The sequence below is a fragment of the Poeciliopsis prolifica genome, unplaced genomic scaffold (assembly GCF_027474105.1).
Source record: "Poeciliopsis prolifica strain line A6 unplaced genomic scaffold, Auburn_PproV2 SCAFFOLD037, whole genome shotgun sequence".
In the NCBI taxonomy this organism is placed as follows: domain Eukaryota; kingdom Metazoa; phylum Chordata; class Actinopteri; order Cyprinodontiformes; family Poeciliidae; genus Poeciliopsis; species Poeciliopsis prolifica.
Genome location: NW_026562412.1, coordinates 167,501 through 188,468, shown reverse-complemented (window position 1 = coordinate 188,468; position 20,968 = coordinate 167,501). Strand labels below are relative to the sequence as shown.

The 20,968-nt window shown below is 46.9% G+C and overlaps 3 protein-coding genes across 3 annotated transcripts in view; 2 read left to right on the top strand and 1 right to left on the bottom strand.

The window, feature by feature from the left end:
* Positions 1-1,287, top strand: part of apoba (apolipoprotein Ba) — a 34,288-nt gene extending 33,001 nt beyond the window's left edge. The window contains exon 29 of the mRNA XM_055053576.1: positions 20-1,287. Within this exon, the coding sequence (XP_054909551.1) occupies positions 20-1,129 (1,110 nt within the window). The 3' untranslated portion in view covers positions 1,130-1,287. The remainder of the gene's footprint in view (positions 1-19) is intronic.
* A 6,235-nt stretch (positions 1,288-7,522) lies between these two features.
* ldah (lipid droplet associated hydrolase) lies at positions 7,523-12,619 on the top strand. Its single transcript, XM_055053600.1, has 6 exons — positions 7,523-8,455; positions 9,206-9,334; positions 9,452-9,621; positions 9,687-9,927; positions 11,615-11,697; positions 11,777-12,619. The coding sequence occupies exons 1-6, from the start codon at positions 8,344-8,346 to the stop codon at positions 12,026-12,028; spliced, it is 987 nt and encodes a 328-aa protein (XP_054909575.1). The 5' UTR covers positions 7,523-8,343; the 3' UTR covers positions 12,029-12,619.
* Positions 12,620-13,270: 651 nt separating this feature from the next.
* The window catches only part of rin3 (Ras and Rab interactor 3), a 9,748-nt gene continuing 2,050 nt past the window's right edge, over positions 13,271-20,968 (bottom strand). Inside the window, 12 exon segments of the mRNA XM_055053583.1 lie at positions 13,271-13,940; positions 14,076-14,190; positions 14,270-14,436; positions 14,688-14,819; positions 15,016-15,202; positions 15,289-15,404; positions 15,739-15,910; positions 15,983-16,160; positions 17,940-18,858; positions 18,930-19,021; positions 19,922-19,994; positions 20,092-20,203. Coding sequence (XP_054909558.1) covers positions 13,645-13,940; positions 14,076-14,190; positions 14,270-14,436; positions 14,688-14,819; positions 15,016-15,202; positions 15,289-15,404; positions 15,739-15,910; positions 15,983-16,160; positions 17,940-18,858; positions 18,930-19,021; positions 19,922-19,994; positions 20,092-20,203 — 2,559 coding nt within the window. The 3' untranslated portion in view covers positions 13,271-13,644.

Below are 20,968 nucleotides of genomic sequence, written 5' to 3'. Positions count from 1 at the left end.
TTTCTCCTCTCCTCTTCAGTCCACTCCTGGGCAGGACACCAACATTTTCACTGCCAAAGCATTGCTGAGGAACTCAGACAAGCTGGTCCTGCAGACGTCGTGGAGTTGGGACTCTGTCAACAATCTGATCACGGGTTTTAAGGACCGGATCCCTCTAATGACCAATGCCCTGATCAAGTTCCTCAACAAGTACCACACCTCACACTTTGGCTTCGACCTGAACCGAGGTTCTGTGAAGCTGAGAAACGCTGTGCTGAATCTGTTAGACAAGATTCACCAGGAGGTTCGGGCTTTCGTCAGCATGATGCAGGATTCAGTCCAAACCGCAGCTGATCGAGGAAAGAACGCCTATATGGAAGCTTCTGACATCCTAAGGTTCACCAATATGGTGAATCTTACAGACATCCTGATGGATGAGCTCAGAAGTGGCCTAAAGCACACCTGGCACAGCACAGAAGTTCTGCTGTGTCCGGTCAGAGACTTCCTCGACAATAAAAACTTCTCTGTTCCTGGATCAGGGGAGAAGATGTCCATCATGGAGATGTTTTCCAGCGTCATGAAGGGGATTTATGAGCAGATCAGGTGGACGGCATTCACCATTCCCGGGACTGACGTTCTTCTTGATGGAAACAAGATCATGGAGACTGTGAAGAGAGACTTAGCAGCTATGACCTATCATGTCATGGAGTTTCTTCAGAGGACCCTGAAAGATGTGTTCCAGCTCCTTGCTGAAAAAGCAGAGCATCTCCGTGTTTACGTAGAAGATCAGAACCTGAAGGTTTCCCCACTGGTCCAATTAGTTCACAGGAACATCAGAACCTTCTTTAGACAGCACACAGACCAAGCACAGACATTTGTCTCTGCATACAAAGACCTTGTCCAAGTCAAGGTCCATGAGGCTTACGATGCCTTCAGCATGGAGAGAGTGAACAGCGCCACCAAAGGTTTCATCAGCACATTACAGTCTAATCTCTCTCAGACAGTTAGTGAGAGGCTGAACGTGATGAAGACGGCGTCTCAGAGTGCTGCACCGTACATCCGGATGGGGAAGGAGAAGCTGGATGTAGAAGTTCCTCTTCCTTTCCTCTGGAAGTCCTTTAGCGAATGGCCGACTCTGCTCAGACCCTGAACGCCCAACCAATCATCATCTAACCTTAAACCTCACATCCAAGTTCCTCCAGGTCCCTGTTGGATAGTGTTGGATCCACCTGGTTCCTCCAGGATCCTGCTGGTACATTATCAATGTTTTTATCTTTGGCGGAATAAATAAATAGAATGATGAGAACATGTGTTCTAGTTTTGTCTCATACTTCTAACACTGTACAGTCCAGTAATCTTCAGGATGAGTTTCTGTATGAATAGTTTTAATTTTGTAATTTATGCATTTTAGGGTCTTTTTGGTAGTTTTAATGGACCTTTAATAAAGAATGAGTAGCTCCTTACAAAAGTATTCACAACTCTACATTTTTCCACAAGTTTTTCCCCCCAAATTTTTCCAATCCCACACTTCACTGTCAGATAAAGATAAGTGTATGTATAGCGCCCCCAACTGGGTGGAGGGTGCTGCATATGAATTGCTTCACCTCAGGCTCCGGAAAAGATGGCGGACAGCGAAAGTCATGTATCTCTGAGCTCCCTAAGAGGTCCCGATTCTAAGCTATTGTATGAAGTAAACTCCTAATAATTATCAGATAAATCAGCTCTCAGATTGAAGTATGAAGAAAAGCAGCAGGTTTATGCCACCTGCAGTCTAAGAGCTCCGAAAGGGATCAGACTATTCAGTGCTAATGGAGTTAGCTGCAGCTAGCAAAGAGAAAGCGAAGCCAGGACCCCGAACAGCACTCCGGAAAAAAAACACACATGGGTAAAAGAACCAAAGGTACGTCCCAAGAAGAAATTAACTCTGTGGCCATTCTGGGCGTTTTAAATTCCTTAGGACAGAAAGTAGATGACCGCTTGGAAGAAGTTGGCATGCTAATGCAGCAGCACAGTGCTATGCTAGCGGCTATTGCTTAACCGGTTCAGCTAAACTCAGAGGAACTAAACGACTGTAAAAAGAAAATAACATGATTGGAGAAACAAGTGGATTCACTCTCCAAAGAGAACACACAGTTGAGAGAAGGAGTCCGGATCAGTGAAAGATAGAAAACCTCCGAATAAAAGGAAAAAAGGGAAAGTAGTGAGAACATCCGAGACGAAGTGGCGATTCTGTGCAAAATTGCACCTGATTTGGCTTCAAAGATGAATGAAGAGCTGATGTTGTCCAGAGTGGGTCAAAAGGTGCATAACAGAGACAGACAGATCATCATCTGGAGGAGAACTAAAACTTCTCCCATGTGCAAAGAGAAGAAGGAGTTCTAATCTCTGAAGATTTGACTGACACCAGAAGGTTGGAAAGGGAGACCAGCACTTTGGACAAAACTTGAAAAAGCAAGAAAAGGCAAAGCTGCGGCTTCAGGGGTCGTTTGGGTTCATAAACGCATCATGGATATTTATTCAGCTGAGAACTGAGATGCAGCAGAATTGAATATGGAAAGGTAGTGGACTATTCTGCTAAATGGACTCTCACTTAAGGTTTTTTTTCCTCTTCTACACCGTTTGTATGTGTGTTCATGTGTTCTACTTTTCAGATAAAAACGATTGTTCTTTTGTTTCTTTTAACACGAAGGGACTAATTAACCCTAACCATTTCTTAAACGGAAAGCAGTTTTTTGTTTTGTAAAGAACAACAAGCACATTGCACCTTTTTACAGGAATCTCATCCTGATGCATCTGCCATGTCGTTCTGGTCGCAGCAATAGGAAATAAAATCCTCTTCGGTCGTGGGACAAATCGATTGGCTGAAGTCGCCATCTGCTTTTCCAGATGTCTGGGTAAGATTTTGAGTGAAAAAGCAGATAAAGATGGACATTGGGTAGAAGTTGATAATGTCCCAATAATTTTGTTAAACATTTATGGATATAGTAATGATTAATACAACAGGAATCTGTTGCATCATATAACATTGGTTATTGAGGAGTTCACTGAGACAGCACTGGTTCGCGTTATGAATGACCTTCTCATGCCTGCGGACCAGGGCTCACCATCTCTCCTCCTCCTCCTTGACTTGTCGGCTGCTTTCGACACAGTGAACCACACCATCCTTCTCAACAGGCCACAGTCAGAAATTGGACTTTCAGGTACAACACTTAAATGGTTTCATTCATATCTTACCAATAGAACTGAATTTGTTTCCTTGGGTCAGTGTAAATCTTCAACTCATACTGTGACTTGTGGAGTTCCACAAGGATCAGTCCTCGGGCCTACCCTCTTTATGCTCCCCCTTGGTCATATAATCAATAAACATAAGGTCTCCTTTCACTGCTATGCTGATGATACACAACTGTACATGAAAATGGACTCCACTTCTCCTACTGTTCTCCCGTCTTCACTTCAGCTTTGCTTGGAAGAGATAAAAGCTTGGATGTCTGCCAACTCTCTTCAACTTAACAGAAATAAAACGGATGTAATCCTTTTTGGCACCCCTCATCAAACTCAGTCCTCAAATCTCAGCAGTATCTCAATATTTGGCCTTAGCATCCCCTTTTCTACCACCGTCACAAACCTTGGAGTTAGGCTTGACTCTAACCTCACTTTCAACAACCACACCCGTCACCTCTCCAAAGTCTCCTTCCTCCATCTCAAAAACATCGCCAGACTCCGCCCCTCCCTTTCCCAACCGGATGCTGAGAGGTTGATCCATGCCTTTATCTCCTCACGGTTGGACTACTGTAATGCCCTCCTCGTTGGGACCTCTGGTAAAAACCTGCAAAAGCTCCAGCACATTCAGAACTGTGCTGGCCGGGTCCTGATGAGGAGGCGCAAATATGACCGTATCACTTCTGTTCTCAACTCACTTCATTGGCTACCGATCAAATATAGAATACATTACAAACTCTGTCTGCTCACCTATCAATGCATCCATGGAACTGCCCTGCTTATCTCAGTGAACTCCTCTCATTCAAACATTCTTACAAACTCAGATTTTTGGCAATTTATTAGGAAACGTATTTTAAATATATCAAATGACAAAACTTAATTTTACTTTCCAGAAAATTAAGTTGGAGTGACAAAGATAAAGAAACAATAAATAAATTGCAATCTAAATTAGATGATATACATAAATAGGGCAAAAGGTGCTTATGTAAGGTCCAGAGCCAGGTGGATCGAAGAAGGAGAAAAGAATAGTGCTTTCTTTTGTAACTTGGAAAACCGTAGACAGGAATATAATGCTATTAATAGTCTTATAATCGATGGAGTGGAACGTTCTGAGACTAACAAAATGAAGTTCTATAGTAATCTTTATAAACCTTCACATACAGAACAATTTACTTCATCTCTTTTTGATAAAATAAGTAATCTAGTTCCTGTTATTGATGAAAACTTTAAGGAAATATGTGATGAAGAGCTAAGAATCTCTGAATTTGACTGCTACAAGAAATATGGCGTCTGACGGCGCCCTGGCCCAGACGGACTTACAGCTAACCTTTATAAACGTTTCTGGGACGAATTAAAACTTTTGCTGTTTCAGGCTGTAGAAGAATGTGTTGGAAGAAACTGGAAACTCATGGAAAGTGAAACAAACTAATCCCAAAACCTGGTAAAGATAAGAAAAATGTAAATAATTTAAGGCGCATCACGCTGTTGAATACAGACTACAAGATCCTAACGAAAGTTTCGGCAACGAGGTTAAAAACTGGCTTGCCTAAGATAATTAGTCAAACACAATCCTGCTTTCTAAAAGGCAGATCCATCCAGAACATCCGCCTGGTTCTGGACCTCATTCATTATAGTCACTTAATAAGAGATGATGGCTTATGTTGTTTTTACATTTCCATAAAGCATTTGATTCGGTGGAACATCAATTTATTCTTAATGTGTTGAGATATTTTAATTAGGAAATAATTTTCTTAATATGATTACCATGTTAAACGCCAATATTAACAGCAGGGTGTCCCTGTCACAGGGCACATGGCCCAGATTCAATGTAGGAAGAGGAATCAGACAAGGTTGCTGTATCTCACCTCTTATTTATTTTAGTCACAGAACTACTTGCAATAGCAATTAAAAACTCTAATATTGATGGTTTGGAAATAAATAACCAGAAAATAATCATTGACCAATTTGCAGATGATACAACCTCTTCCTAAAAAACAACAAATCCCTCCAGCTCTAAAGGAAATAGATTTGTTCTCTCAAGCCTCAGGGCTGCAGATAAATATTAATAAATGAGGTTCTGATTCTTAAATTTCCAATATTCCAGTTAAAAATGAAATTAAGTACTTAGGAATGTGGATCACTTAATGTAAAGATACCAGCATAAGAAAATATTTACAAGACAACATTGATAAGATAAATGTGGCAAAACCTGAAATAATTGGCTTCAAGGAGACTTGATGTTATTGGTAGAACATTATTAACAAGAACTGGATCCTTATCCAGGCTGATGTTTCCTGCATATTCCTTAGCCGTCCGTCCAAATAGCATAAAACAGATTAACAGAATAAATTTGAACTTTATTTGGAAAATAAACACCATTACATCAGAAGAAGTGATTTGCTAAAACATTGTGAGGACAGTGGTATCAAGGCATCGATTTTGAAATTATGAATGATGAAATGGCTTCAGGCCGTTTTAAGAAGTGGTGATCTTATTTGGTTTGTTATAGCGGCGTTTGTATTTCAAAACGTTGGAGGTATTGAGTTGTTATTGAAATGTGATTTTGAATGATCTAAACTCTCCTAAACTCTCATTTCCATCAACAGGTTTAGTTACAGTGGAAGTTGATCTTTAAGCACAACTTTAGCCCTCATAAGGTCCCACTGTGGAACAACAAGGTCATATTAAGTGGTAGAAAATTATTTTTCTGGAAGATTGGTGGAATAAACAAATTTGGTCAGTTCCTCATTTACTGGATGGAAATGGGCATATTCTCAGTTTGGAGGAATTTAATAGGAAGTATGGAACTGATTGTTCACTAGCAAGTTATAAGAAGGTTTTGCATAGTATCCCTCATGTCCTCAGTTAAAAACAATTTACCTCATTTCTTTATTCCAAGACTCCATAAGATTCAAATTGAGCAGGTGGACATTAGAGATAATAAATGCAGCAACAGGTTTTTGAATCAATATTCTATAAATAATAATCCAGGAGGAACGAAAAGCACATTTCTCTTACAAAATTTTGAGAAATCTATTATAGTCAAAATTAGGACAAATTACTTGAAATGTCCAATTCCTCCAAAGTATAAAGAATTACATTTTAAAATAACACACCCTTCAAACAAGTTTTTAAGAAAGAGATTTAATTTTAATGTTGAGAACTGTGGTTTTTGTACAACTCAATTGGAAATAACCAAACATTTATTTAATGAATGTAATGAGGTATTAAAGTTATGGGATCAACTTTGGAACCTTCTGTCTTCTAAAACTATAAATGTAGATTTTATTTCTTTACAAAATGTTCAGTTTGGTGTGTTTATCAAAGAAAAAAACTTGGAATATTTAGTTAATGTTCTAATGATTGTAACAAAATATATCCATAAATATCGCTATGCAAAATGCTCCCTCTCATTCTCTGCTCTTAAAAATTAGCTCTCCTTTTTGAAAAGATGTCTGAAAAAGATGCAGAATTTAAACACAGTGAAATTGTTTGTGTTAATGGAAGATTTTCAGTCAGTAGGCCCCTCTGATTAATAATTTTTTTAAAATTATCATTTATTTAATTCTATTCTTTGTATCCTATTGGATTTGCTAACAGTAGGAGTTGTGATATTAGTGTTTTTTTTCTTGTAATGTTTGTTATTGACGTGTTGTTTGAATTTGTCGTTGTTGTATACGCAATTAAAAAAAAGTTTTCAACTCCACCTGGCTGCAGCAACAGGAAGGGGCGGGACGGACCGCTGGCAGTCTCTTACCTTATATGGAAATGGACCGTTGCACTCCGGAAGTGAAGGGGGCCCTATTTCCTATATTATCCATGTCTCCCGTTTTTATTTTCCTTTGAAATCTGTGCTACATTTTCACCTTTAGGAAGGATTTTCACTCTCAGCATGAATTTGATCTTCTCTCTATTATTTACTTAGTGCAGCTCACAGTTTAAACAGATTCTGTAGTTTCCTGTGTTCTTCTAAATCTGCTCCTTCGTCGCATCTTTTGGGGCTTGATACTGCCTCTAGTGGCGTGGGGTGGTAGCACAACTAATATCATTACATTATTAAATCAGAATAGCACAAAGTCTTTATTGACGATTAATTCTGGTATTACTGGAACTATGAAATATAAATTATCTAATAACACACCATATTTTACATGTACTTAAGGAGGTAGAGCTAATTCAATGACAAACAATACTTTTATACCTTATAAATATCTTTATAGCTATCAATTTTTAGCTCTTTACCAGCAGGGGGCGCATCTGATTTCCAGCTCTTCTTTCAGAAACCTTCGCGCGCCTTTCAGTGCTCCATGGAAACGTCAGTCTTGTGGGAAACACGTGACCATCAGCGTGATTCTTGCTAGTTTAGCATCAATTTCATGATCAAATCCAGAATCTTCTGATTTCGGCACTTTTTGTTCTGGCGGCAGAAATTCCGAGTCTCTGCTGCACCTCAAACGCAACAACTCGACATCTTAGCTAACCAATCAGAGAGCAGTAGCATGACCAGACCGGAAGAAGAGTTCTGATCGGTCATGATCGATGACCAGATCGTTTGACCGTGTTTACTAGGTAAGCTCTGCAAGATTGGCTGAGCAGATTCTGGGTAGACCGGTCCAAATGCCGGGTTTCCACCAGAACCGTGAGAACTTCTGGGTTGGTGCTGTTAGACATTGTGGTGCGTTCAGGGACGGTTTCGCTTCTTTAATTTCTTCTTTATTATTTGTTTAGGAAATATTGTTCTGTAGTAAAACCAGAACCGTAACTGACGGCCGGGGAGAACATATTGGATCAGCTCCAGGAAAAGATCCGGTTCTTGTGCAGGAATCAGTTCAGAGTTCACAGATAAATAAAAGCTGATAACATCAGAGCAAAGGTTCATTCAACAATCTGCTGGAATAACGAACCTTTAACTGCATCATTTCTCTCTGGTCCAAAGTCGCCTGTTGGACCCGGGAGTCCGAATCCGTCCAGAACCTCCCGCAGAGCCTAACCTGTCTGGACTCAAAAAATGAATCAAAACATGATCAGGTTCTGCAGAGGATCCGGTCCAAAGACGACAACATCTGTTTGAAAGCGGAAACTTTAAGAGTGCCGACCGATCAGAACACTGGACTAACGGGAAGTGCAGGTTCCGGCAGACCCAGGATGGAGACCCAGTCAGAGTTCTTCTTCTGCAGCGGAGCAGCGACCGAGGTTCTGAAAGTCGGTTCCTCTCAGCTGGCAGGAGAAGAAGAAGTGCTGGTGCTCCTCATCCCAGGTGGGTCAGAACTTCCTGCTGAGGGTCCAAATCACTTCCTGTCCCTGTGAACTTGTACTTCCTGTCCCCCTGATCCTGTACTTCCTGTCCCCCTGACTGTACTTCCTGTCCCCATGATCTGGTACTTCCTGTCCCCATGACCCTGTACTTCCTGTCCCCCTGATTCTGTACTTCCTGTCCCCCTGACTGTACTTCCTGTCCCCATGATCCTGTACTTCCTGTCCCCATGACCCTGTACTTCCTGTCCCCCTGACTGTACTTCCTGTCCCCATGATCCTGTACTTCCTGTCCCCATGACCCTGTACTTCCTGTCCCCATGATCTGGTACTTCCTGTCCCCATGACCCTGTACTTCCTGTCCCCATGACCCTGTACTTCCTGTCCCCATGATCCTGTACTTCCTGTCCCCATGATCTGGTACTTCCTGTCCCCATGACCCTGTACTTCCCTGTCCCCATGACCCTGTACTTCCTGTCCCCTGATTCTGTACTTCCTGTCCCATGACCCTGTACTTCCTGTCCCCATGACCCTGTACTTCCTGTCCCCCTGATTCTGTACTTCCTGTCCCCATGACCCTGTACTTCCTGTCCCCATGATCCTGTACTTCCTGTCCCCCTGATCTTGTACTTCCTGTCCCCCTGACTGTACTTCCTGTCCCACTGATCCTGTACTTCCTGTCCCCCTGACTGTACTTCCTGTCCCACTGATCCTGTACTTCCTGTCCCCCTGACTGTACTTCCTGTCCCCACAGGAAACCCGGGGGTTGTGGGCTTCTATGAGAGCTTCATGCGTACGCTGCACTGCATGCTGGGAAGGCCCGTCTGGGCGGTAAGCCACGCCGGCCACTGCGCTCCTCCAGACTCCATGGACCTCGTAGAAGGTAGGCCCGGTACTGGCAGCAAAACAACTGGACGTTTCTGACAGTTGGTCCGGCCTGGTTGTAGCAGCAGAAGCGTGTCGGACCCGGTTCTGACGGTGGTGTCTTCTTGTGGTCCAGATGGTGTGGCGGCGGCGCGACGGGACGTGTTTGGACTGGACGGTCAGATCCAACACAAGTTGGATTTTATCCAGGACCGGGTCCCCAGAGGAACCCGGTTGGTCCTGGTGGGCCACTCCATCGGCTGCTACATGATACTGGAGATGATGAGGAGGAGTCCCGAGCTGGAGGTCCGGAACCAGAACCAGAACCGGGACCGGTCCGGGTGGCGCTGACCCGTCTCGTCTTCCTGCAGGTCCTGAAGGCCGTGCTGCTGTTCCCCACCATCGAGCGGATGGCCCAGAGCCCGCAGGGAAAGGTCATGACCCCGATGCTGTGCCAGCTGCGCTACCTGGCCTACCTGCCGCTCTTCCTGCTGTCGCTGCTGCCGCAGCGCGTCGCCGCCCTGCTGGTCCGCCTGCTGCTGCGCGGCGTGCCGGCGCTGGACCCCTGCGTGCTGCGGCCGGCGCTGCAGATGTTCTCCGGTGACTGTGCAGGTGGGTTCTGCTGGGTTCTACCTGGTCTCTGAGCAGCCTCCTAAATCTAGTGGCTGGCTTTTCCCATCATATTTTTACTCCAAAAACACAAAACCTCAGTAAATGTCTAGTTTTTAATATGTCAAAACACTTGAATAAAGAGAAAACTAACTTAAAACTAAGCTGTCAGCAAATAAAGAAGCTTTTCCTGATTCATTATTTTAAAACTGCAGCAGGAGATTTTGTCACAAAGTTACTTGCTGTCAGAAAAGTCCCAGTTTTTTATCGATACACAGGAACAGTGACTGTTTCTGTTACGGGTAACCATAGACACGGATACGTCGCCGCCATTTTGTGTGTGGCAGTAGAGCGTTCAGAGCTCCCTCAGTCCTGTGCTGTGTGGTCTTGTTTCAACCGTTTTACAAAACACTGACATTAACTTTCACAGCTAAGGATGGAAAAAATGGAACGTAACTTTTCCGAGCAGAATTACTTGACTTTGCAGCCAGAAACTTCCTTCTAAACAACAGAGGAATATTTCCTCCGCAGTCAAACTGGGCTGAAGTAACCAGTGATTGTTCGTTTAGCTCACGTTTCCACACTGTTCTCATGTAAGCTGATGAGAAACCGCTGCTGCAGGGACATTGATGAAAAACCAGGCCATTCTAGAGGAAAGTCAGTCTAGATGAGAGCTGAGCTGCTGTTCTTCTGCTTCACAGCTTCACCATGTCGGTGTTCAGCTGCAGAGATGCTGCAGTCGGAGCCCAACATGACGACAATATGATTCATCTCAATGGGAAGGAAAAATATATGGATTTTCTATTAGACTTTTGGATCATTTCTGTCATTCCTGGCTTTAGCCTGAGGACCAGGACGACTCACTGGACTTCTCCCAGTTTGACGAATTGCAGCAACGGCCGGCACGCGCGAAGGCGTCCCCGTATGTCTATGTGGGCATCTACCCAGGGTGGCATTTTGTGAGGGGTAGCAGGTAGAGGTGGGCCAGATTTGCCCTGTGTATTGTCTTGAAGGCAGGCTGTCTTGTTAATCTGTTCCATATTGCAAAAGTTTGTGAAGTTATGTGGTTCATTCAGTGTGATAACTAATTGCAAGAAAATAAATGCTAAGAAGTATTTTGTAAAGCATGTTCATATGTTTAAGGTTAATTACCAAAGGTCTACAAATTATTTTATTTATGCCCAGAGAGAAAGAGGAAAACAAAGACTGAAATCCTGAAGTCTCCAAACATTATAGTTTAGTAAGTTGTTGATATTGAGTACAGTCTGAGTCTACTGTAATTTACAGTAGCTTTATTTCTACATATTCAATGTTTGATATTAAAACTCTATTGGAGACAATGTGGTACAAGATACTACAGATTTGGATGTTATCAATTTATTTGAAGACATTGGAATGTCTGCACATTTTAAAGCCCTCATGTTTCATTTATTAGAGCTCAGAGAAAGGTTTGTATGAAATAAGATGTTGTAAAGTTGAAAGACAAACTGGTCGCCCTGGGGGAGGCGGGTCGCCCTGGGCACCAAACAGGCTAGGACCGCCTCTACTCAGGAGTTACTGAGCTAAGCTCCAGTTTTTCCTGCAGCGACCAGACTGAAGTGTTTTGAGGTTCAGTGATTTTGCTGAAGGTGTGATGCTCTGAAACTCCACTGCACGGCTTTCGCCTTCATGGTTCTGGTTCTGGTTGCAGTGAACTCCATGTACCTGGGTGGCCAGGAAATGAGGATGGTTCAGGAAAGGGACAACGTTACCATCCAGAAGAACCTGGACAGAGTAAGAACCCGTCCGTATAGGTCAGAACCGCCTCACTGCTTCCATCTGGACCTCCAAGTTCTGCCTGGTTCTGTTGCAGCTCATTTTCTATTATGGAGCCACGGACCACTGGTGTCCGGTCAGCTACTTCCAGGACATGAGGAGGGACTTCCCACACGGAGACATCCGGCTGTGTGAGCGAGGCGTTCGCCATGCCTTCGTCCTGGATGCGGGGCAGGAAGTGGCTCAGATGGTGGCCGTGTGGATCTGCGCCTCTCTGACGCCTGAGAACCCAAAACCTGCCGGGCGAAACGGGCCGGGCGAAACGGGCCGGGCGAAACGGGCCGTCTGAATGTTGATCCCTGACTTCCTCCCACACAGATCGTCACTAAATCCTTCAGCGCCTGAAGCTTCATCATCATGTGGGAATCAGAATTCATATTGTTCTTTGGCTCATGCAATTATTAATAGATTGACCAATCTATTAATTGGTTAATCATTTGATCAATAACTCAGTTATTGATCAAATGAATTCTGTGGTTTTGGCAGCACCTCAAACGGTGGCACTAGAACTGTAGAGAATCTGAATTCTGCAGGACAAAATGTTGGACTTCAGCAGGTTCAGCTGTGAAATGAAATGCAATTATTAGTAACACTAGTTTAGTTTTAGGGTAGGGTTAGGGGTCAGGGGTTAGGGGTTAGAGGTTAGAGGTCAGGGGTCAGTTTAGTTTTTCATCAAACTACAGCAGTAGTTAGCAGGTGAGGCTGCTCCATAGCTGAGCTGCCAGCACTTTAATGAGTCACATTTAACGAGCCATTAACCAATAAAATAAATGCTTTTGAAATTTATTATAATTATTTTATCACTTAATGAATTTAACTGTTAATTTGTGGTTTTATTTTTCCAATGAATTGTGTTTTAATAAATTTATTTTCAAATGAACATTTCTACTGCTGCCAAGACCCGCCTCCTTCAGGATTTGGACCAATGGCGGTGATGGACACTTTAAACTGGTTGTTATGGTGATCTCTGGTGGCATCTTCAACTGAGGATCAGAACATTCTGGTTCCTGTTGGAGATACGAACAGAACCAGCAGCTTCAGTTGGAACCATTCAGAACTGAAGTGGGTCTAGCCGGTCCTTCAGAACCGGCTGAAGGACAAACAAACCCCAAAGAAAAGTAACGGGTTGAAGCGTTAGCATGCCTCTACTGAAGCGCCCTCTACTGGAAGGCAATGACTGCTGGTTCCACAACCACATCACTGTTGCTCAACGGCTCTGTGCAGCCACAGAGCATAGAGAGCTGCAGCAGCTGCTGCTGATGATAATAATGACAATAATGATAATAATAATGATGATGTAAGCAGTAACCCTCTCAGCCTGCTGGTCGGGCGCTGAGGTTCTGATACAGTTTGAGTGAATCATGATCTGTGCTGAGGGTAACTGAAGGCGTCCGGCTGCTGCTGCGGCGCTGCTGCTGCGGCTGCTGCTGCGATTGTTCCGGCTTTGAATGCATAAACTATAATCTTATCTTCTATAAACATGTATTTCAGGAATAATTCTGCTCCACCAATGAAACGCTCAGAGCAAGAGAAAAGGTTCCAATCCAGCTTTTATAAAAAGCTATTTATTGATATATTTTGTAATTTTCGTAAAAACATAAAAAAGAAAAGCTTATAAAGAATAGCGGGTCACCAGGCCAATAATATGCTGGGGAAACCCTGCATGATGATGATGATGATGATGATGATGATGAAGAAGGTGATCACTATCAACGTCATCATCATCAGTTCTGACCCGTCTGGTCCAGATTCGGTTCTGCAGGGTCTCCTCAGATCGAAGGTGAAAATACATTCCTGCTCTGTCATGCAGTTACCATGGCAACGCACTGCCTCGGATGCCTCAGGGGTCAAAGGTCAATCAGGGCTTCCTCTTCCGGTTTTCCAGGACTGACGATTTGGAGGTCCTCACCAGGCGGAGGAGGAGGCGGGGCAGAGGGACATGTCCTGACCCGGGAGGGTTCGGGTCTTTCCGGGGGGGGTCGGGTCGGACCGGGGGGTCGGGTCGGACCGGGGGGGGGTCGGGTCGGACCCGGGGAGGGTCGGTTCGGTCGGGTCGGACCTGGAGGGCGGTGGGTTGGTCGGGGGGTGGTAGAGGAAGCAGTAGGCTCCGGGCTGGCAGCGGTTCTTGACGTTCAGGGCCTGGTCTGTAGGAGCGACGGGCTGCAGGACTCCATCCACAAAGACACTCAGCGTGAAGCCGTCTGGGGGACAGAGGGGACAGAGGGGACAGGTCAGAACCTCCAGACTCTGATGGTCTATTTCATTTGATAAGGTTTCCACTTTCGATGCTGATGGGAAACAGGAAATGATGTCACGTGTGGGAGCTCGAAGCAGACCTTGCTCAAAGCGTGCGGCGCATTGCTCGGTCAGCTCCTGGATGCTCGTCGTGGGGAGGACGCCCAGAGTTTTCGGGTTGACGCCCATCTCAGGACAAAACACAGTCAGGAAGTCCTGCAGAGGAACAACCACAGCGTTTCAACGTCAGGCAGCTCACCTGGGTCCCCTTCAATCCCCAAGAAAGACTTTGTACCCGAACAGAGTTGTGGCCGCCTCGCTCCTGGTTGAGGGTCCGCCGTCTCTCCCAGCGGTGGATGGAGTCCTGGACCTCTCTGCTCAACTGCCGCGTTGCTGACCTCTGCTGGTCAAACGTCTTGATGTGCTCCAGTGCGCCGTAGGTGGTGGTCAGGTAGTAGGAACCTCAGGGACACAAGGACAGGAAGTGATGTCACTGAGGACCAAGACCTCAACCAAACCAGAGTTCAGTTGGGAAGATCTGGACCTAGAGTTGCCTCACCACCAACTTCAGGTTCAAAGATCACCACCAGCTGATGATGAATTGATTCAAAAGCTGGAGTTTCCAAACGGAGCATTCATGTTTCAGAATCACTGCTCCATGTAGTCAGGAGGAAAGACAGACTTCAGGGTGCCCTAACTTTCCCCTGCCCTACCTTCGCCCTGGGTGAGCGCCGGGTCCATCAGCTCCATCATGTATTCCACGTCCAGCTGCAGGGTGGCCATGTTGGACCGGGCCAGGACGTACATCATCACAGGCAGGAAGTCGTCGGCACCGTGGGCCCGCCCTGGACACATGGGACGTTAGAGGACAGTCTGGTCCAAACGGATTTAGATGCTCCCTGATTCAAGGTTCTGGTTCTGAACCACGGAAAGCTAGAATTGCATGGAACCGGTTTGGACCCAACACTGCTAATCTGCTTTTGGGGTGATCTAAACACTGAGCCGAGGTTCTGAGCCGAGGTTCTGAGCCGAGGTTCTGACCTGGGCAGCTGACGGACATGGAGTGGTAGATGAGCCTGCAGGCCTTCAGCAGCAGCTGGATCTTCCTCTGGGGGGAATACTCCTGGTGCAGCTTGCTCAACTTCAGGCTGATCCGCTCCATTGCTGCCGCCTCGGGGATGGAGGTGCAGATCCCCAACGCCGTGGTGGTGCTGGCCAGGACCACGGCCTGGGGTCAGGGGGACAGGAGGCAGGTGACTTGTGCGTATCAAGACTTTGTGCAGGCTCAGTGGGGGCGTGAATACTTTGTCCCACCTGGTTCTGCTCCAGCTGCCGCCGGCTCTCGGTGTGCAGCCTCTCCAGGCTCCGGTAGATCGGCTCCTTCAGCGGCTTCAGGACGCTCTTACACAGAGCCGCTTCCACCAGGCTCTCTGCACAGGACAGGAAGTATTCACTCCCTAGATAGACCACACTCTACTCGCTGCTGCAGACGACACCAATCATTTCCACTTTGCCTGAAGCTCATGCCTCTCGTGCTACACTTTTTTAAATGACACGCGTATAACAAACTGCAATAATTTAACGGGACGTTTCCACCAAGCAACAGTGTTTAAAAAAACTGGCTTCTTCTATAGAAATGAAACTAAACACTAAAGCCTGTGATCTGGTTAGTAACAGGAAGTATATTTTAGTATCATGATACTCCAGGAAATGACAGAGAGGCTGCAGTCGCTGGTTCTGATAGCTGCCAGAGGTCAAAGTTACCCAGCTTGTCTTGCGTGTACTGATGCTGAGGCTCCAGCAGAGCCTGCAGCTCTGTGCTCTGCAGGAGGTAACTCTTCAGCTGGGTCATCATCTGTCTGATTTCCTGCAGTAGCTCTGTTGATGTCGTATGCTTGGACATTGTCTCCAGGGTGAAAGCTCTGTGGTCCTTGACCTGAACACGGAGCGAAGGACATTCAGCTGGTGAATGGGCCGATGAAGGTTACAGACCCTTCATCACACTCACCAGGCTACCAAAGTAGCTAACAGGGTCTCTGGCCAACTCAATGATGCGCTTGGTGAGGCGGCCGTCGTGGTAGATGAGTCCAGTGAGGACGGTGGAGAGACGGAGACGGGCTCGGTCCAACATGACGGTCGGAGTTCTCCTGACGGACGCTTTGGTGCAGCTTCTGTCTGCGGGAACCCTGGAGGGAAGACACAGCAGACCTTCACTTGCCCAAGTCTGCCTGGTGATGGGAACACATCCAGGCGTCACAACCACGGCGATCAGCTAGCGGCGACAAAACACCTGGAACCCAACTCTACCGCCACCACCATGACTGAACCTGCCCTGTGCTGGAGCTGTTCCTCACCAGGCATGAAAGGTCACACACGGGTCACACTCAGGTCACACTCAGGTCACACTCGGGTCAAACTCGGGTCACACTCAAGTCACACTCAGGTCAAACTCGGGTCACACTCGGGTCACACTCAGGTCACACTCAAGTCACACTCGGGTCAAACTCGGGTCACACTCAAGTCACACTCGGGTCACACTCGGGTCACACTCAGGTCACACTCAGGTCACACTCGGGTCACACTCGGGTCACACTCGGGTCACACACGGGTCACTCGGGTCAAACTCGGGTCACACTCAAGTCACACTCAGGTCAAACTCGGGTCACACTCGGGTCACACTCAAGTCACACTCGGGTCAAACTCGGGTCACACTCAGGTCACACTCAGGTCACACTCAGGTCACACTCAAGTCACACTCGGGTCAAACTCGGGTCACACTCAGGTCACACTCGGGTCACACTCAGGTCACACTCAAGTCACACTCGGGTCAAACTCGGGTCACACTCAGGTCACACTCAAGTCACACTCGGGTCAAACTCGGGTCACACTCAGGTCACACTCAGGTCACACTCAGGTCACACTCAAGTCACACTCGGGTCACACTCGGGTCAAACTCGGGTCACACACGGGTCACACTCGGGTCACACTCAGGTCACACTCAGGTCACACTCGGGTCACACTCGGGTCACACTCGGGTCAAACTCGGGTCACACTCAGGTCACACTCAAGTCACACTCGGGTCAAACTCGGGTCACACTCAGGTCACACTCAGGTCACACTCAGGTCACACTCAGGTCACACTCGGGTCACACTCAGGTCACACTCAAGTCACACTCGGGTCACACTCGGGTCACACTCGGGTCACACTCGGGTCACACTCGGGTCACACTCAGGTCACACTCGGGTCACACTCGGGTCACACTCAGGTCACACTCGGGTCACACTCGGGTCACACTCGGGTCACACTCAGGTCACACTCGGGTCACACTCAAGTCACACTCGGGTCACACTCAGGTCAAACTCGGGTCACACTCAGGTCACACTCAAGTCACACTCGGGTCAAACTCGGGTCACACTCGGGTCACACTCAGGTCACACTCGGGTCACACTCAGGTCACACTCGGGTCACACTCGGGTCACACTCAGGTCACACTCGGGTCACACTCGGGTCACACTCGGGTCACACTCAGGTCACACTCGGGTCACACTCGGGTCACACACGGGTCACACTCGGGTCACACTCAGGTCACACTCGGGTCACACTCGGGTCACACTCAGGTCACACTCGGGTCACACACGGGTCACACTCGGGTCACACACGGGTCACACTCGGGTCACACTCGGGTCACACTCGGGTCACACTCGGGTCCAGAGCAACTTATCCTCATCACAAATTTCTACCAAAGTATGTCTACAATGTGCTCCAAGAGTCCGGTTCGTGGTCATCATGGCCTCTGGATTTCATACTGTAGATCTCCAGTAAACAAACGTCACCAGATCGACTTTCCTCATTACTGTCATTATTTGTCCTGTTGAGACACAGAACAGGCCAGCAGACGGAAACTCGACTGGGACTGGATGAAGGATTTAAACACCCAACCCGCCCTTACTCCCCCCAGACCCACCTGGGGTTTGCATCCTGCTCCTGGTTAAGCTCTCCCTCTTCCTCTGTGCTGCTGGTGGAGCAGGAATCGAGGTCAGCTGCCAGAGCAGCACCCCCCTGTGGCGAGTACAGGGACACATCTGGGCGCCGAGGCGGTGAGGGAGGGGGAACTTTCATCCCTGCGTTCTGATTGGTTGGTCCTCCAGCTTCCTGGTTGGAGCCCCCGGCCGAGTTGGCGAAGGACGGTTTAGTCCTTGGAGGCGGGACCGGGCGGGACGGCTTCTTTATTGCCAGAGAAGATGTGGAGTTGGTCTTTAGCATGTCCTCCTTCCCCAGCTTCAGCTCTTGTTGCCCCTGCGCGTTCCTGTTCACCGCCTCCTCCTGTTCAGCCTCCTCGCCCAGTAGACCTGCCCTACTGCCCCATTTCTCCTTCTTCCTTTCTCCCTCAGTGTTCTTTGCAAGATTTTGTTTGTCTTCCTTGGTTAGCAGCTGGGATCCTGAGGTAGACTGGAGAGGGGCAGGAGGTACTGCCCCCTGGGGCAGCTGGGGGGCAGTAGGTCTCGGTGGTGGAGGCGATGTTGACTTCCTCCCTTCTTTCTCACTTCCTGCTCTTCCTTCCTCTTTTCTGTCAGATTCTGGAGTAACAGAAGACGTAGCTGGAGGTGAGAGAGGAGAGGAGAGAAGGCCTGAGGTCAGGCTGGGGGGTCGCGGGGGCGGCCGTTTGGGAACTTTGACCTGTGGAGTTAAGTTCTTTGACATTTCTCCATTTTGCAGGGAGGCGGTAACTGCTTCACTGAGGAAGGATTCTGGTTTGGAGACGGAGGATTTCCTTTCTGAACCGGGTCCCTCCACAGGCACTGGGTTGACATACAGGTAGGCGTTGGGCTGAACGGTCCGGTCCGGGTTCTGAGGCCTCTGGTTCAGGTCAGACATCCAGAAATCTGCAGCACAAGCATTCAGGAGATGTTCAAAGCCTCTGAGACAATGAAGCGAAGGAGACGGGTTTCTTTACCTGAACCCAAAGCGGAAAGGACCTCCAGGTCCTCTTCCCGGGTTGCCACAGCGACAGACAGAGGTAACTTCAATGGCATGGCGAGGACGTCTCTGATTGGACGATCAAGTTCATCAAAATCACCTCTGGACTAAAACAGCTTGACACCATTATGGATCCACATTTCAAAAGTTCTCAGCTTTTCCCTTTTTGTCGCCGTTCTTCAAATGAAGACATTTGGTTTTAAAAATGTTCAGCAGTTTTACACACTATTTATTACTAACTAATAAAACAGGAAATATCTGCAAGATCAGCCAATTTACATACTTTATTTAGGAAGCAGGTCATAAAAAATATATTGACAATATAATCCTGCAGTTTATATCAGCTTCCCTTAGCTTAAGCTAGCTTAGCTTGGTCTGTCATGATCATAAATTATGATCATAAATTATGATCATAAATTATGATAAATTGCTGTTGTTGTTCTGATATATAATTGTAATGACAAAAATGGAAGAACAGATTCTCAATAAACTTTAGATTCTATTGAAAATGTAAAAACCTGAACTGGAAGACTTTTGAAAAATCCGAAACAAATAAAAACTACAGAAACAAGAAATGAAATGAATTATGACAGATTTAACCGCAGCATGCTTAGCTGTGTGTGTGTGTCTCTGTGTGTGTGTCTCTGTGTGTGTGTGTGTGTCTCTGTGTGTGTCTGTGTGTGTGTGTGTCTCTGTGTGTGTCTCTGTGTGTGTGTGTGTGTGTCTCTGTGTGTGTGTCTGTGTGTGTGTCTCTGTGTGTGTGTGTCTCTGTGTGTGTCTCTGTGTGTGTGTGTGTGTGTGTCTCTGTGTGTGTCTGTGTGTGTGTGTGTGTGTGTGTGTGTGTGTGTCTCTGTGTGTGTGTGTGTGTGTGTGTGTGTGTGTGTGTGTGTGTGTGTGTCTCTGTGTGTGTGTGTGTGTGTGTGTGTGTGTGTGTGTGTGTGTGTGTGTGTGTGTGTGTGTGTGTGTTACCTGCTGCTGCAGTAGAAGGAGATCAGCTTGAAGATGTCATCAAAGAGCAGTGAGGATCCCTCCAGGTGAACAACTGAGAACAGGATCAGGTAGAAGTTACATGAGCATGATTGTCGCTCCGCATGATAAAAAATGGGCTTGGTTCTGTGCAGACATCTTGTGACCCGTACAGGTGTGACGCTGTTGAACCGCCACGCCTCGTATTGCTGGAGCTCCGCCTTCATCAGGCAGTCGGACTGAGATCATGGTGACCCGATCTGCTGCAGTGTGAGCCAGGAACGTCTGCAGAACATCAGGGAACGTTAGAGGGAACATCAGGGAACGTTAGAGGGAACATCAGGGAACGTTAGAGGGAACATCAGGGAACGTTAGAGGGAACATCAGGGAACGTTAGAGGGAACGTCAGGGAACGTTAGAGGGAACATCAGGGAATGTTAGAGGGAACATCAGGGAACGTTAGAGGGAACATCAGGGGAACGTTAGAGGGAACATCAGGGAACGTTAGAGGAAACATCAGGGAACGTTAGAGGAAACATCAGGGAACGTTAGAGGAAACATCAGGGGAACGTTAGAGGGAACATCAGGGAACGTTAGAGGGAACATCAGGGAACGTTAGAGGGAACATCAGGGGAACGTCTGCAGAACATCAGGGAACGTTAGAGGGAACATCAGGGGAACGTTAGAGGGAACATCAGGGGAACGTCTGCAGAACATCAGGGAACGTTAGAGGGAACATCAGGGGAACGTCTGCAGAACATCAGGGAACGTTAGAGGGAACATCAGGGGAACGTCTGCAGAACATCAGGGAATGTTAGAGAGAATGTTAGAGGGAACATCAGGGGAACGTTAGAGGGAACATCAGGGAACGTCTGCAGAACATCAGGGAACGTTAGAGGGAACATCAGGGGAACGTTAGAGGGAACATCAGGGAACGTTAGAGGGAACATCAGGGGAACGTCTGCAGAACATCAGGGAACGTTAGAGGGAACATTAGGGGAACGTTAGAGGGAACATCAGGGGAACGTCTGCAGAACATCAGGGAACGTT

Bases quoted from the DNA above. Each gene is read 5' to 3' on its own strand.
- ldah (XM_055053600.1), top strand. From the start codon at position 8,344: ATGGAGACCCAGTCAGAGTTCTTCTTCTGCAGCGGAGCAGCGACCGAG. The intron at 9,928-11,614 runs GTGGGTTCTGCT...TTCTGGTTGCAG, and splicing joins GTTCTCCGGTGACTGTGCAG to TGAACTCCATGTACCTGGGT. The intron at 11,698-11,776 runs GTAAGAACCCGT...GTTCTGTTGCAG, and splicing joins TCCAGAAGAACCTGGACAGA to CTCATTTTCTATTATGGAGC.